We start from the raw sequence: 17,735 nt of genomic DNA on the forward strand, positions 1-17,735 counted from the left end.
TCTCCTTTTATTACAACTTCTTTTGTCCCTCTGGAGGTCTCCCCTCAGAACATGAATTGCATAGCCTTGTGTGTGGTGTCAAATTGTTTACAAGGACCCTATCTATTACAAGAACCCTGTCTATCCACCAGCCATTGTTTTTTATATAAATCCTATTCCATGATCTGCCTCTTGTTTCTCTGAGAACATTAACACACCTCTTAGCTTGGTAGGGTAGAGAAAGTATTTTTTGCACATTCGCTCTTTAATAACTATTTAGCTCTCCCAAGGGGACAGTCTCTTCTGATACACATATACTAAATATTTCCCAGTATTTTTCCATGATGGTAGGCAGGCATTAGAAAAATGGTGCAGTTGGCTAGCAACATGATACACTTTTCCATCCTAATGCCATAAATGTTCACTATACCTGCTTTAAATCCCTTTATTCTACTGATGTTACAGGAATATACTTATGAGTAGGAATATTATAGTTTATGTAGAAGACTTTCAGGTTTGGCCTGTGTTTGGTCATATAAAGTAGAAAGCTTTCAGTGGTAGCACACATTGATTGTTTTAAGTGCCTGCAAAGAGCCTTGCTTAATACTAAAGCTGGGTCATGACTTGAAATTATGCATGACAGGAATAACATTTGATGGTTTTGACGTATTAGCTTCAGAGGGTCATCAGCTTTCCCTCCTTGTTGCCCATGATTGCAACAACTAAAATTTAACTGGGCAATAAATTTATTAAGAGAATAAATAATCAACTCTTTTAATAAAACTCTTATCATATTTCCCTTCACTAAACTTATTTAGGAAGTTGAATGATTCCAGATGGCATTTCTTGTGTATTTGGCTCAGAATTTCTTGTTTACTCACATATTTGCCAATATATGGTTAAGTGTTCAAGGTTTTCAGGTCTCTGAAGAGCCGTTCAGCCCTTAGACATACAACTTTAGATTGCTATGTGTATATGGCAACCATTTTGCAAATTGCCCTCAGCCCTTGGTATTTAAAGATATCCCAGTTGTTTATTATACCTGAGGAAGAAAGATCCGTGAGGCTGTAATATGTGTCTGTTGACTATAGAAAGTGTATCTCTTAAAAAGCTAATGTTCAAGATTAGAGAAAATATGAGTCAACAAATAGTATATAGATCACGCATAAACTGTTGAGTGTGTATTATGCAAAAGTATATTTTAAGTGGTCATTTAATAATGCAGAAGCATTTCCCCTTACAATTCCCGAGAAGTCCTTAGTCCATTCCATAATTGAAGTAAAATGAGAAAACCTAACCATCAGATGGATGGTTGTTAGATCAGGTGGTTGATGCTAAGTATGAACCAGAATAATTAGAGGCTACAGTTCTGTGGAAAGAGCAGGATAGTTGCTAAAGAGGCAACAATTATTTACTGTTGAGGGACCTGGGATAATTGTCATAGTGGGGCGATAGTGTTTGGGGTTGTTCTTAAATGTTGGATGGCATTGTGCTTGAGAGAAGAGATGAGAGGTTGTTCCCAGCAGATGGAGCAGTTTGATCAAAAGCTTAGATGTGGAAAACTGTAATGTATTTGGGGTAAAGAATTCTGTGTTGCTGGAAAATAGTACAATAGGGGAATTAGAGCTAGAGTTGGGGCAGGTGTTAAAACTGACAGGCGTAGATGTGGTCAGATGCTCTGGGGAGGCAGTGAGATTGAAGAGGGAAACATTTGTTTCTGAGTCTTCAGAGATGAACTAAATAGGAAGTGTTGCCTAACTGGATGTGGGAGGGGAAGGATTGGAACTAGGTTTCCTTCTTGGGTATTTGAGAGGATGGTCATAAGCCAACATTAGGGTACCCAAAGGATGTACAGACTTGGGAATGTAAAGGAACAGTTCTTCAGTGGGTCATGTTGAGTTTTTAAGATTTCATTTTGAAATAATTATAGTTTCAAAGGACATAGCAAAAAAATACATAGACGTCCTATATAGCCTTCACCTAGTTTTTCCCAATGTAACAACTTAAAATCATAGTACAGTGTTAAAACCTGGAAACTGACATTGATATGATCCATAGACATTTTTTGGATTTCACTGGTTTCATATGCACTCCTATATGTGCGTGTGTGTGCACGTGCTTGTGTGTGTGTGCATATGTATATGGACATAGTCCATGCAGTCTTATCACATGTTGGTTCATATAGCCATCACTATAATCAGGATGTAGAATTGTTCTACCTCTACAAAGATCCCTGACGCCATCCTTTCACTATCCATACTATCCATACCATCCAACTTCCCTTTTCCCATTCCTAATCCGTTTTCCATCTCTGTAATTTCATCATTTTGTGAATGCTATATAAATGGAAACATGTGGTATATAACCTTTTCACATTAAGTTTTTTCACTCATAATTCCCTTAAGATCCCTCCAAGTGTTGAGTGTATCAAAAGCTCATTTTTTTCCATTGCTGAGTAGTATTCCATGGTATGAATGTACCAATGTGTTTCCTTCTTTGAAGGATATTTAGATTGTTTTGAGTTTTTGTCAATTACAAATAAAATTGTTATGAACATTCATGTACATTAAATTCTTTTGTGTGTAGACTTAAGTTTCTTTTCTTTGTAATAAATGCTCAGGAGTGCAATACGGTTTTGTATGTTAAATGTGTTTAGTTTTTTTATGAAACTGCTAAACTATTTTACAGAATGGCTGTTCTGTTTTATATTCTCAGCAGCAATATATAAAAGAGACAGTTTTGCTGCATCCTTGCTTGGTACAAGTTACTATTCATTCTAGCTGTTCTAGTAGATGTGTAGTGATATTTCATTGTGATTTTAATTTGCATTTTCCTAATGGACAATGATGTGGAACATCTTTTCATGTGTTTATTTTTCTTCTGTGTATTCTCTTTGGTGAAATATTTGTTTATGTCTTTTGCCCATTTTCTAGTTAGACTGTGATGCTCACTAACACCACCTTTAACCACTTCATTCTACCTCATTCCTGCTGGGTGGGGGATGGAAGTTCAGCTGTCATCTGGGCCCCCCAGACACCAGGATAGGAGGATGTTGGGTGGAAGCAGACTGCTGAATAGTATTGCCTCCCACTAAGTACCTTCACCTTATTGCTGACACATTGGGTGGAAGATCAGTTCTCCACTTGCAACACTGATTCCATGAAGGGTCAGTTTTTCCTTTGGTGTTTGGCTATGGTAGGACTGTTAAGAGAAAAGTATTCTATTTTGCTAGATCATGTTTCCTAGGAATAGGTTTTTCTAAAACCTATTTTTTTTTATTTATTTTTTTTTATTTATCATTTTTCTTAATGTATTTAGAATTTTAATTTTACAAGCATAGCTTTTAGCTTCTTATAAACCCTCAGTTTACCTCCATTGTCTTTTTTTATTGTTATGTTAATCACCATATATTACATCATTAGTTTTTGGTGCAGTGTTCCATGATTCATTGTTTGTTCATAACACCCAGTGCTCCATGCAGAACGTGCCCTCCTCAATACCCATCACCAGGCTAACCCATCCCCCTACCCCCCTCCCCTCTAGAACCCTCAGTTTGTTTTTCAGAGTCCATCATCTCTCATGGTTCGTCTCCCCCTCTGACATACTCCCCTTTTCTTCCTCTCCTGTTATCTTCTTCTTTTTCTTTTTTCTTAAAATATGTTGCGTTATTTGTTTCAGAAGTACAGAACTGTGATTCAACAGTCTTGCACAATTCACAGCGCTCACCGTAGCACATACCCTCCCCAATGTCTATCACCCAGCCACCCCATCCCTCCCACCCCCAACCACTCCAGTAACACTCAGTTTGTTTCCTGAGATTAAGAATTCCTCATATCAGTGAGGTCATGTGATACATGTCTTTCTCTGATTGACTTATTTCACTCAGCATAACACCCTCCAGTTCCATCCACGTCATTGCAAATGGCAAGATCTCATTCCTTTTGATGGCTGCATAATATTCCATTGTGTATATATACCACATCTTCTTTATCCATTCATCTGTCGATGGGCATCTTGGCTCTTTCCACAGTTTGGCTATGGTGGACATTGCCGCTATAAACATTGGGGTACACGTACCCCTTCGGGTCCCTACATTTGTGTCTTTGTGGTAAATACCCAGTAGTGCAATTGCTGGATCGAACGGTAGCTCTAATTTCAACTGTTTGAGGAACCTCCATACTGTTTTCCAGAGGGGTTGCACCAGCTTGCATTCCCACCAACAGTGTAGGAGGGTTCCCCTTTCTCCACATCCCCGCCAACATCTGTTGTTTCCTGACTTGTTAATTTTAGCCATTCTGAGGGGTGTGAGGTGGTATCTCATTGAGGTTTTGATTTGGATTTCCCTGATGCCGAGCGATGTTGAGCACTTTTTCATGTGTCTATTGGCCATTTGGATGCCTTCTTTGGAAAAATGTCTATTCAGGTCTTCTACCCATTTCTTGACTGGATCATTTGTTCTTTGGGTGTTGAGTTTTTTTTTTTTTTAAAGATTTTTATTTATTTATTTCACAGAGTGAGAGACAGCAAGAACAGGAACACAAGCAGGGGGAGGAGGAGAGGGAGAGAGAGGCTTCCTGCCAAGCAGGGAGCCCAATGTGGGACTTGATCCCCGGACCCCAGGATCATGACCTGGGCAGAAGGCAGACGCATAATGACTGAGCCACCCAGGCACCCTGGGTGTTGAGTTTAAGAAGTTCTTTATAGATTTTGGATACTAGCTCTTTATCTGATATGTCATTTGCAAATATCTTCTCCCATTCTGTCTGTTGTCTTTTGGTTTTGTTGACTGTTTCTTTTTCTGTGCAACAGCTTTTTATCTTGATGAAATCCCAATAGTTCATTTTTGCCCTTGCTTCCCTTGCCTTTGGCGATGTTTCCAGGAAGAAGTTGCTGTGGCTGAGGTCGAAGAGGTTGCTGCCTGTGTTCTCCTTGAGGATGTTGATGGACTCCTGTCTCACATTTAGGTCTTTCAACCATTTTGAGTCTATTTTTGTGTGTGGTGTAAGGCAATGGTCCAGTGTCATTCTTCTGCATGTGGCTGTCCAGTTTTCCCAACACCACTTGTTGAAGAGACTGTCTTTTTTCCATTGGACATTCTTTCCTGCTTTGTCAAAGATATGTTGACCATAGATTGAGGGTCCATTTCTGGGTTCTCTATTCTGTTCCATTGATCTACGTGTCTGTGTTTGTGCCAGTACCATGCTGTCTTGGTGATGACAGCTTTGTAATAGAGCTGGAAGTCTGGAGCTGTGATGCCGCCAGCTTTGCTTTTCTTTTTAAACAACATTCTTCTGGCTATTCGGGATCTTTTCTGGTTCCATACAAATTTTAGGATTATTTGTTCCATTTCTTTGAAAAAAGTGGATGGTATTTTGATGGGGATTGCATTGAATGTGTAGATTGCTCTAGGTAGCACTGACATCTTCACAATATTTGTTCTTCCAATCCATGAGCATGGAATGTTTTTCCATTTCTTTTTGTCTTCCTCAGTTTCTTTCATGAGTATTTTATGCTTTTCTGAGTACAGATCCTTTGCCTCTTTGGTTAGATTTATTCCTAGGTATCTTATGGTTTTGGATGCAATTGTAAATGGGATTGGCTCCTTAATTTCTCTTTCTTCTGTCTTCTTGTTGGTGTATAGGAATGCCACTGATTTCTGTGCATTGATTTTATATCCTGCCACTTTACTGAATTCCTGTATAAGTTCTGGCAGTTTCATTGATCTGTTCTACTGTTCTTTGGTTTCTATTTCATTGATTTCTGCTCTGATCTTTATTATTTCTCTTCTCCTGCGGGGTTTAGGCTTTATTTGCTGTTTTTTCTCTAGCTTCTTTAGGTGTAGGGTTAGGTTGTGTATTTGAGACCTTTCTTGTTTCTTGAGAAAGGCTTGGATTGCTATATACTTTCCTCTTAGGACTGCCTTTGCTGCATCCCAAAGAGTTTGAACAGTTGTGTTTTCATTTTCATTGGTTTCTATGAATTTTTAAAAATCTTCTTTAATTTCCTGGTTGACCCATTCATTCTTTAGTAGGATGCTCTTTAGCCTCCATGTATTTGAGTTCTTTCTGACTTTCCTCTTGTGATTGAGTTCTAGTATCAAAGCATCGTGGTCTGAAAATATGCAGGGAATGATCTCAATCTTTTGGTACCGGTTGAGACCTGATTTGTGACCTAGGATGTGATCTATTTGGAGAATGTTCCATGGGCACTAGAGAAGACTGTCTATTCTGTTGCTTTGGGCTGGAATGTTCTGAATATATCTGTGAAGTCCATTTGGTCCAGTGTTTCATTTAAAGTCTTTATTTCCTTATTGATGTTTTGCTTAGACGATCTGTCCATTTCAGTGGGGGGGGGGTGTTAAAGTCCCCCACTATTATTGGATTGTTGTCAATGTGTTTCTTTGCTTTTGTTATTAATTGCCTTATATAATTGGCTGCTCCCATGTTCGGGGCATAGATATTTACAATTGTTAGATCTTCTTGTTGGATAGACCCTTTAAGTAGGACATAGTGTCCTTCCTCATCTCTTATTACAGTCTTTGGTTTAAAATCTAATTTGTCTGATAGAAGGATTGCCACCCCAGCTTTCTTTTGGTGTCTATTAGCACGGTAAATCGTTTTCCAACCCCTCACTTTCAATCTGGGGGCGTTTTGGGGTCCAAAATGAGTCTCTTGCAGACAGCATATCGATGGGTCTTGTTTTTTAATCCAATCCGATAGCCTGTGTCTTTTGATTGGGGCATTTAGCCCATTTACATTCAGGGTGCCTATTGAAAGATACGAATTTAGTGCCATTGCATTGCCTGTAATGTGACTGTTACTGTATATTGTCTGTGTTCCTTTCTGGTCTATGTTGCTTTTAGGCTCTCTCTTTGCTTAGAGAACCCGTTTCAATATTTCTTAGAGGGCTGCTTTCGTGTTTGCAAATTCCTTTAGTTTTTGTTTGTCCTGGAAGCTTTTTATCTCTCCTTCTATTTTCAGTGACAGCCTAGTTGGATATAGTATTCTTGGCTGCATATTTTTCTCATTTAGTGCTCTGAAGATATCATGCCAGTCCTTTCTGGCCTGCCAGGTCTCTGTGGATGGGTCTGTTGCCAATCTAATATTTGTACCATTGTAGGTTACAGATCTCTTCTCCCGAGCTGCTTTCAGGATTTTCTCGTTGTCTCTGAGACTCATAAGTTTTACTATTAGGTGTTGTGGTGTTGACCTATTTTTATCGATTTTGAGAGGGGTTCTCTGTGCCTCCTGGATTTTGATGCCTGTTTCCTTCCCCACATTAGGGAAGTTCTCTGCTATAATTTGCTCCAATGTACCTTCTGCCCCTCTCTTTCTTTCTTCTTCTTCTGGGATCCCAATTATTCTAATGTTGTTTTGTCTTATGGTATCGCTTATCTCTCGAATTCTGCCCTCGTGATCCAGTAGTTGTTTATCTCTCTTTTTCTCAGCTTCTTTATTTTCCATCATTTGGTCTTCTATATCACTAATTCTCTCTTCTGCCTCCTTTATCCTAGCAGTTAGTGCCCCCGTTTTTGATTGCACCTCATTAATAGCCTTTTTGATTTCGACTTGGTTAGATTTTAGTTCTTTTATTTCTCCAGAAAGGGTTTCTCTAATAACTTCCATGCTTTTTTCAAGCCCAGCTACTATCTTTAAAATCTTCATTCTGAACTCTAGTTCTGACATTGTACTAACGTCTATATTGAGTAGGTCCCTGGCAGTCGGTACTGCCTCTTGTTCTTTTTGTTGAGGTGATTTTTTCAATCTTGTCATTTTGTCCAGAGGAGAATAGATGAATGAGAGAACAAAATGCTAACAGAGTAACAACGTCCCCAGAAAATATACTCTAAAGAAATCAGAAAAGACCTGAAACCAGGGGAAAAGAAAGGGAAAGAAAGAAATAAGAAAAAGAAAAAAAGAAAAAGAAAAAGATAAAAACAAAGGAAAACAGAAAAAAACAAAGAAAACAGTATATGATCACATATGATCAGGCTGGTGCATAGATCAGTGCCACACACTAGATTTTGGGTGTATTTTGGTCTGTTAGAAGAAAGTGCCTCCCAAAATTTTAAAGAAAGAAAAACTTATATATGTACAAAAATAAGGGTTAATATGATGAAGGGATGGAATATGAATGTAAAGATGAAAATTATAAAAATTTTTAGAAGGAATTGATAAGTTGTTTGAAAAAAGAAAGAAGAGGATTAAAAAAAAGGGAGAGAATGTGATCAGGCAGGAGACTAGAACAAAGCCATACACTAGAGATTTAGGGTATATCTTGATCTGTTAGAAGAAACTGTATCTCAAAATTTTAAAGAGAGAACAACTTATCTATATGCCAATAATAAGGGTAACTACTATGAAGGGATAGAATATGACTCCAGAAATGAAAAATGAAAATGTTTTTTAAAAAAGGGATTGATAAAATGTTGGTTGAAAAAGTGAAAAAGAAAAATTCAAAAAAATAAAAGACAGTTAAAAAAATTAACTTTGAAAGACTAAAGAATCATGGTAAAAAAAAGCCATGAATTCTATGTGCAGTATTTCTCTAGCGCTGGAGTTCTGCCGTTCTCATTGATCGGTAAACTTGGTCTTGGCTGGCTGTTCATGCTGATCTCCTGGGGGAGGGGCCTGTTGCCGTGGTTTCCAGATGTCTTTGCCTGAGGCGGAATTGACCCGCCCTTGCTGGTCCGGGCTAAGTAACCTGCTCAGGTTTGCTCTCGGGATCTTTTGTTCCCTGCAAGCTCTCAGTACAGCTTTGGAGGACAAGAGTGAAAATGGCGGCTGCCCAATCTCCGCCCAGAGGAGCTGAGAACTCGGGGCCCCGCTCCTCAGTGCGCCCCCAGAGAAAAGCAGTCAGTCACTCCTGTGTCCCCGGTCTCCGGCCGCACTCCGTGCTCACCTGGCCTGTGACCGAGCGTTTTTATCTCTGGCTCCCGACTTGGTGTGGAGTCTCCAAACCCAGCAGATCCCTGCAGTGCGCTCCTGCGCGGCTCCTCCCGGGGGAGGATGGGGAGTCTCCCCAGATCTGCCACTTGTTGGGTCCCTGCTGGAGGAGCAGTGGCTTGACTGGGCCGCAGATCACGGTTTATGGCAACCCCAAGCTGAGAGTCCACACCTCGGCTCCGTCTCTGCAGCCGGCTTCCCAGCCCCAATACCTGGAAGCTCTGCCGCACTCAGGCACCCCTGGTCTTTCTGTGGCCCTGAGGGTCCTGAGACCACACTGTCCTGCAAGGGTTCCACCCCCCGCTTAGCCACTGGAGCGACGTCCCTCAGCGGAGCCGACTTCTAAAAGTTCCGATTTTGTGCTCCGCGGCTCTATCACTTGCCAGAAGAGGCTGACGGAGGCCCCCTCCCCCGCCGTCTATCCTCCCGAATATTGCCTCGGATTCACTTCTCCACATGTCCTACCTTCCAGAGAGTGGTCGCTTTTTTATTCAGAGAGTTGCTGCTATTCTTTTCTTCGATCTCCTGTTGAGTTTGTAGGTGTTCAGAATGGTTTGATCCCTATTCAGCTGAATTCCTGAGACCAGACGAAATCCAGGTCTCCTACTCCTCCGCCATCTTGCCTGGAGCTTTCTTTCTAATATGGAGTTAGGCTTTAAATATTCATTTGTAATTGTGATATGTGCTGTGAAGGAAAGTGCATTTCTACAATGAGGATGAGTTAGCAGGAAGATTCATTGTAGATGAGGAGGTTAAGAAAGGCCTCCCCAAAGTAGAGAGTTTGGAGGTGAAACAAGGAGGGAGGTGGGTATTGTGGAAGACGAGAAGTGTGGGGTATGTTTTAGGGACAGGGAGAAGCATGTATGAAAAGGAATTGTTATCTATTTGAGGAACTGAAGGAAACCATAGAGAACAGAATGTATGCGGCATGTGGGAGTATGGCATGAGATGGGATGCAGAGCAAGGTGGGGTGAAGGGGTGGTGAACCATGTGGGCTTTGTAGAAACCTTAAGGTCTGTGGTATTATTCTAAGAATAACAGCCTTTAAAGAGTATTAAGTAGAGTATACTTATTCTGCTTAGCATCTTTACAAAAATTGGGTGCTGTGTGGGACATATGTTAGAGCGAAGGATGATTATGGAGAGACCAGGCAGGATATCAAAGTAGCTGAGCTGAGAGGTGCCAGCAGTCTAGACAAAGATGATAGCACTGGAAATGGAGACAGGCCTTGGTGATTCACAGGATGTTGAAGTGAATTACAGACAGACATCCAGCATGACGCCCAGCTTTCTGACTGGTGACTAGTTTTCCAGTTTACTGGAACCAGGATTAACTGAATGTTTGGGGGCAGTGTACATGAGTTTATTTTTAGGTTTTTTTGTCTGAGATGCTTCTGAGGTGTCCAGGTTAAGATGCTGAGAAAGTAATTGCCTGTCTGGATATAAAGGGAAAACATGGGCTAAAGATAGTTGCCATAGAGTGTTTGGATAGTGGATGCAGTCCCAGTAGTTGGAGAGTCCAGCAGAGGGGTGGGAGGATGTCTAGGAAAAGAAGATGTGATGTAATCAAAGGGAACAATATTTAGGAGGCAAAATTACCTAGTAAACATAAAAGTGGTAGGGGTGATGATGTTGAGGGAAAAGATAAAAATTTAAAGGTTAACTTTAGCTTTATTATGAATATTGAAAGAACTGGGCATTCATCCTGTCTGATGGCTGAGTAATGTTCCATTGTATATATGGACCGCATCTTCTTTATCCATTCATCTGTGGAAGGGCATCTCGGCTCTTTCCACAGTTTGGCTGTTGTGGACATTGCTGCTATGAACATTGGGGTGCATATGGCCCTTCTTTTCAGTACATCTGTATCTTTGGGGTAAATACCTAGTAGTACAATTGCGGGGTCATAGGGTGGCTCTTTTTTTAATGTCTTGAGGAACCTCCACACTATTTTTAATGTGGCTGTACCAGCTTGCATTCCCACCAAGAGTGTAAGTGAGTTCCCTTTTCTCCACATCCTTGCCAACACTTCCTGTTTCCTGCCTTGTTAATTTTTGCCATTCTAACTGGTGTAAGGTGGTATCTCATTGTGGTTTTGATTTAAATTTCCCTGATGGCTAGTGATGTTAAACATTTTTTCATGTGTCTGTTAGCCATTTGTATGTCTTCTTTGGAGAAGTGTCTGTTCATGTCTTCTGCCCATTTTTTGACTTGATTGTTTTTTGGGTGTTGAGCTTGAGAAGTTCTTTATATATCTTCGATACCAACCTTTTATGTGTGATGTCATTTGCAAATATCTTCTCCCATTCCATGGGTTGCCTCTTAGTTTTGTTGACTGTTTCCTTTGCTGTGCAGAAGCTTTTTATCTTGATGAAGTCCCAAAAGTTCATTTTTGCTTTTGTTTCCCTTGCCTTTGGAGATGTGTCTTGAGGGCCCCCTGGGTGGCTCAGTCAGTTGAGCATCTGCCTTTGGCTCAGGTCATGATCCCAGGGTCCTGGGATTAAGCCCTGCATTGGGCTCCTTGCCCAGCAGGGAGCCTGCCTCTCTCTTTCCCTCTGCCTGCCCCTCCCCCTGCTTGTACTCTCTCTCTCTCTGTCAAATAAATTTGTAAAAAAAAAAAAAAAAAAGAGACATGTCTTGAAAGAAGTTGCTGTGGCCGATGTCAAAGAGGTTACTGCCTGTGTTTTCTAGGATTTTGGTGGATTCCTGTCTCACATTGAGGTCTTTCATCCATTTTGAGTTTATCTTTGTGTATGGTGTAAGGGAGTGGTCCAGCTTCATTCTTCTGCATGTGGCTGTCCAATTTTCCCAGCACCATTTATTGAAGAGACTGTCTTTTTTTTCCATTGGATATTTTTTCCTGTTTTGTCGAAGATTAGTTGACCATAGATTTGCAGGTCCATTTCTGGAGTCTCTATTCTGTTCCATTGATCTATGTGTCTGTTTTTGTGCCAGTACCATGCTGTCTTGGTGATCACAGCTCTATAATAGAGCTTGAAGTCAGGCAATGTGATGCCCCCAGGTTTTTTCTTTTTCAACATTCCCTGGGAATGTTGGGATCTTTTCTTGTTCTATACAAATTTTAGGATTGTTTGTTCCAGCTCTTTGAAAAATGCCAATGGTATATTTTAATAGGGATGGCATTGAACATGTAGATTGCTCTGGGCAGCATAGATATTTTAACAATGTTTATTCTTCCAATCCATGAGCATGGAATGTTTTTCCATCTCTTTGTGTCTTCTTCAATTTCTTTCATAAGTGTTCTGTAGTTTCTAGAGTATAGATCCTTTACCTCTTCGGTTAGGTTTATTCCTAGGTATCTTATGGTTTTTGGTGCTATTGCAAATGGAATTGATTCCTTAATTTCTCTTTCTATAGTTACATTGTTAGTGTATAGAAAAGCAACTGATTTCTAGGCATTGATTTTATATCCTGCCACTTTGCTGAATTCCTGTTTGAGTTCTAGCAATTTTGGGGGTGGAGTCTTTTGGATTTTCCACATCAAGTATCGTGTCATCTGCAAAGAGAGAGTTTGACTCCTTCTTTGCGAATTTGAAGGCCTTTTATTTCTTTTTGTTGTCTAATTGCTGAGGGTAGGACTTCTAGTACTGCGTTGAACAAAAGTGGTGATAGTGGACATCCCTGCCATGTTCCTGACCTTAGGCGGAAAGTTCTCAGTTTTTTCCCATTGAGAATGATATTTGCTGTGGGTTTTTCCTAGATGGCTTTTATGATACTGAGGTATGTTCCCTCTATTCCTACACTCTGAAGAGTTTTAATCAGGAAAAAAAAAATGAAAGAAACTGGATAAAGGAACTGCTGAACTTTAGCCATAGACAGTGTTTCCACTTAGAACACTGGTTCTTTGGGAGTGTTACTATCATTTTCTCTGTCTGTCTGTCTGTCTCTTGCACACACACACTTTTTGTTATCAATTAAGTGTGAGGATTGGTGTTGAAATAGTTTTTTTCAGTAATAAAACTTCTAAGAGTAATTAGCATATGAGTCTTAAAAATGGATATAGTATACAGCAATTCCTAATGAATCTCAGGAATCTAAGTTTGTGTTCTTTTGAACTCTGTTTGAGAAACATTTGCTTAACACCATTAATAGACTCAGGCAGTGGAAATGTATACAGTGGAAATGCATGCCAGTTGATCTCAATGTTCTTCCCTCCCTCTCCACCCTGTGCTCCCCAATCTCTTCCTCTCTGTAGAAGTAACACTTCTTCCTAGGAGTTGGAGTAGCAGGATTCAGTTTAAGGGGGTTTCTGGGTGAAGGGTAGTGGAGGTCAAAATATATGGTGAAATCAGTGATGATAGCCTGGATTTGGGGTTCATTTTGACCAGTGGTTATGTGAGGAGTTTTCCTGGGTTTTAAATGCGATGAACCTTTCGTATCTGGTGAAAAACATCCAGCTTGGCAGCAGCTGGAGGTAACTAGAGGAGGTCCATTTCATTTATAGGCAAATACAGTAAATCTTGAGTAAAGGATATTCTGGTACAAATCTGCAGGTAATTGGGGTGGGTGCAGGAAGGGGTATACAGTGAAGAAAGAGACTGGATGATTTAATTTTGGAAGTGAGTGAGACTGGGAGAGGGAAAGTTTGTGATTTGAATATTTGGAGCTTGGAAATTCCTTCATGTTATTAATTGATATGTAAGTGTGTGCCTGTGTTGCCCATGTCTTTGGCTGTAAAAGAAGAATGAATTTATTTCAACAAATCGCCACTGGTATGGTAGTGAGATCATTAACATCCTCTTCAAATATGGGGAGTCATATATAGATTTAAAAAGCACCCTGAAACAAATAATACATTATGTTAATAAAAAAATAAATAAAAAATAAAAAGCAGTCGAAGAAGATTGCTACAGAAGGGTTAAGCAAATAAGAGTGGTGTTATGAGCTATTTGGTACATTATGTTTTAGGATTTTGCTTGAGTCTGAAGCCTAACTTATATATATTTTTATCCCCAGTGCCTGGTGTACTGCTGGTAAATACAGCCTTTAAATGAGTGGATTAATGAATCCCTAAAATTCATTTGTTTTAAAGTCTGACCTTGATTATTACCTCATATTAGTAGAGCAGAGAAGAACACTTGACACTAAATTTACTTTGAAGCCGAACAAAACCAAAAGTATCCAGATGACCACCGGGTTCTAGTACAAATTTATAACCACTAGTTTGACATAAATTGTGTGGTTGCTATTAAGAACAATAATGTGGGTCCTTAGCAGATAGAAGATAACTGACTTTTGCTTGATCTCGCATGCTTTGCAAGGAGCAAGCCAAGCTGATGGGCAAGAAACAATTGGTCATGGTATATTAATGAATAGCCGAATCTTGCCGAGTTGATTATCATTGCTTAAAAACCTACTGTGTTTTAGTCCTGCTTCTTGTACCTTTACACACATAGTATCTCTGCATGAGGTGAGTGATAGGGGCACAAGAGAGTAGTGTTGAATGAATGTATAGATGAGTGAATCCATATATACTTTTGCCAGGCATAGCTCTCTTATTATTTTTATTTGCCTATTTTGTACTAGCATTTGAAATGACTAATTCTGTCTCACGCATGCATAGTATCTATTTTGGAGTTCAAATGACCTCAGAGGTACCTTCATTATACTCTTAGGATGATGATAAATAGTTGAAATTATCTGCATATCATTATGTCCTCAATACTTCTTATATTGTTGGGTCATTATCCCTCCTCTTTTCCCTGTCTCTTCTTCATGACTCGGGAGCCTTCTTTTGTCATATTCAATTACTGATACAATTTTTCAGTGTTTAAAAAAATATTATTGACTACTAACTGTATACCATAAGCCATACTGGTTACTAGGACCATAGAGATACCTGAGACATGGCCCTTCTCAAGAAGCTCCAATCAATAGAAGGTGCAGGCATATATTTATATGGCCAATAAGATGCTGTGATAAGCATAGCATAAAACAAAGCAAATATATAAGGTTCTGTGTTATCATTTTGGAACGAGAATAATTATAATGGAGAGCAAGGCAGTTGAGGCAGGCTTTCCAGAGGAGTTCATTCATAAGTCAAACCAAGAGCAGCAAGCCAAAGTGAATAATGCATATTCCAGGTAGAAGATCTGGTGTGACCATGTGAGTTATCAGGTAGATGCCCGTGTCTTCAACAGTGATGGGGAATATAAAAAAGGAGAGCAAATTTAGAGACGAATCCTTGAGATGAGCTCTCCATCTATCTAGAGCCAGCATATTCTTCAAAACACAGGTCTTACCTCCTCTTTTTTCTGAAGCTCTGTCAAGCTACCCTAACCCAAAGTATTTTTTGCTCCATAGCATGACAGAATTATGATCTCAAGCTATAAAATCTTAGAATAGTTGATTGTATATAGAAAAAAATAACAAATGTGTTGTTATGCTTGAGTCCAAAATAATCAATTTCATAAATACAGAATAGGAGAAACAGAATAGAGCCTGTAAACATGAAAAATAATTCAAAGGTTTTAGACTACTGATAACTTAAGAGGATGTAGGGTTCCTCCAAATATTGTCCTTAATTTCAGGCTACACTAACAGCAACAGTCTTTCTGGAATGATGGAGTTGAGCAGCCGACTGTACGATGGGAGAGTGAGAGGACACTGTGAGGTGTGCCTCATTTGTTAAGCCATCAGAAACCTACTCAAAGAGCAACTATGATTGTGATAGACTCATATTCATACCCTATAAAATGTAAAGTACCAAAGTATTTAACACAGAAGACAAAAGAAGAAAAATTAACTTTCCCAAATATTTGAAAGGAATTTGCAATTGACCGCAGAGAGTAGACCGAGGGCCAATGTCTGAAAGTACAGGAAGTATTTTTGTTTAATATAAAGAAGCTGTTTTGTTTTGTTTTTGGATGGTGTTTTTTAAAGATGTAATGATCAATTTAGAATGACAATGAGTTTTTTGTTACTGGAGGTATTTGAGTATGGTGAATTGCTGAAGATAATTTAATCATCAGTTGGATAAGAAGGTTTTACCAAATGTCAGTTCTCAAGTCTGCTCCATGGGTGCCCAGGGGTTCTGTACTTTTTTGCAAGGGGGTCTGCAAGATAAAAATGATTTTCATAATAGCATTAAGCTGTTATTTGCTTTTTTGACAGTGTAAATGTTTGTACTGATGGTTCAAAAGCAGTGAAAGATAAACATGCTGGCACCTCCACCCACACTTACTGGTCATTCTAATTCTTCAGTTGCAGGGGGAAAAAAAGCCACCTTTATTAAGAGTGTATATGGGGGCACTTGGCTGGCTCAGTGACTATTGATCTCGGGGTCATGAGTTTGAGCCCCATGTTGGGCACAGAGCATACTTAAATGAATAAATAAATAAATAAATAAAAATTTAAAATGAGCAGCCTTAGGGGCGCCTGGGGGCCTCAGTTGGTTAAGTGTCTGCCTTTGGCTCAGGTCATGATCCTGGGGTCCTGGTATAAAGCCCTGTATTAGCTCCCTGCCCAGAGGGGAGTCTTCTCCCTCTCCCTCCACCCCTACCCTCCCTCCCCCATCCTGTGCTCTCTCTCTCAAATAAATAAATAAATAAAATCTTTTTTTTTTTTTAAAAAGAAGCTTTATTTGAAGGAACTAGTCTTTGCTAGTTAATCCTATCACCTGAACAATCAGTGAATAAAAAACAGAACATAGCTATTTTTCAGATGAAATCTTTAGTTTCTATAAGGCTATCACATTTTATCTTATACAGTAGTTCTTGGCTAAACTGCTTTAATATTTAAGCAAAAAGTAATGTGAAGGGAATTTAAGTTCTCAGAATTAGACTTAAATTCAAGGTATGGTAGTCTACTCACACTTTTTAATGCATAGAAATATTGTATTTGGCTATTTTGAAACATCTTCACAAATCATAAAATAAAGACAAGACTACAAATAAAAAGCATCCAAATTTTTCATAAAGAATAGATTTGTGTTTCTCAATGTCTATAAAATCTTCTACTATATATTGAAAATGCAGAAGAAACTCTCCTACAAAGAAACAAATTTAGGATGAAAGGTAAAAGAAGATAATTTGGAAGAAAAGAAGCCTGAAGCCATTTTTGTGTCAAAAAGAAAAATCAAAACCTTTTATTTTGTCCCAGGACTTAATAATTCAATTGTATTTTTCCCCTAAAAAAAAAAAAAAGGCCATAAACAATGATTGTATTAGTTAAATAAGTACTTTTTTCCTTTAAAAATCTTACAACATTAGGATCAAATTACTTCCAAATTTAACTTGATTGATTTCTGAATAACACATGCCACTTTAAAATGAAATTCTTGTATTCTAGAGAGTATTACAAGCCGCCAAAAAGCAAGAGAGGAAAACTGTATTGTTTTAAAGTATGCTTGAATAAATAAATGTTTTGCAGATCACTAATAGCCAATAACATTATTTGGAAGGTTTAGAGGTGATCTGGTTTGCATTAAACATATTTACACTTTAAAATGCCTTCGTGAATTAAGTCAAGCTTTACGGCAAACATGCTAAGAAATATGAAAATATATAGAGTTTTGCTGTATTAAGATTATTATAATCTAAGGGATTCATTTCACCAGGTTTTGAATAACCACTTGGCATTATTTTTTCCAGAGAGCACAGTCAGATGAACTGGAAAAAATTGAAAAGCACGGCCGGTCCTCCAAAGACAAGGAAAATGCCAAGTCTCTGGACAAACCTGAACAGTAAGCACACCTCAGGACCTCATAGAAGGCAGCCAGGCTACGGGCAGCCTCTTTCCATTTGGAAAATGTAGTGTTTTCCGGGCATAATGGTTCTGAATGATAGGAGGA

At 39.1% G+C, this 17,735-nt stretch overlaps 1 protein-coding gene across 1 annotated transcript in view; it reads left to right on the top strand.

Moving 5' to 3' along the window:
• Positions 1–17,735, top strand: part of FMN2 (formin 2) — a 370,583-nt gene that overhangs the window by 205,025 nt on the left and 147,823 nt on the right. Inside the window, 1 exon segment of the mRNA XM_027609713.2 lies at positions 17,536–17,627. Coding sequence (XP_027465514.2) covers positions 17,536–17,627 — 92 coding nt within the window.

This window comes from Zalophus californianus, chromosome 10, assembly GCF_009762305.2.
Source record: "Zalophus californianus isolate mZalCal1 chromosome 10, mZalCal1.pri.v2, whole genome shotgun sequence".
Classification (NCBI taxonomy): Eukaryota; Metazoa; Chordata; class Mammalia; order Carnivora; family Otariidae; genus Zalophus; species Zalophus californianus.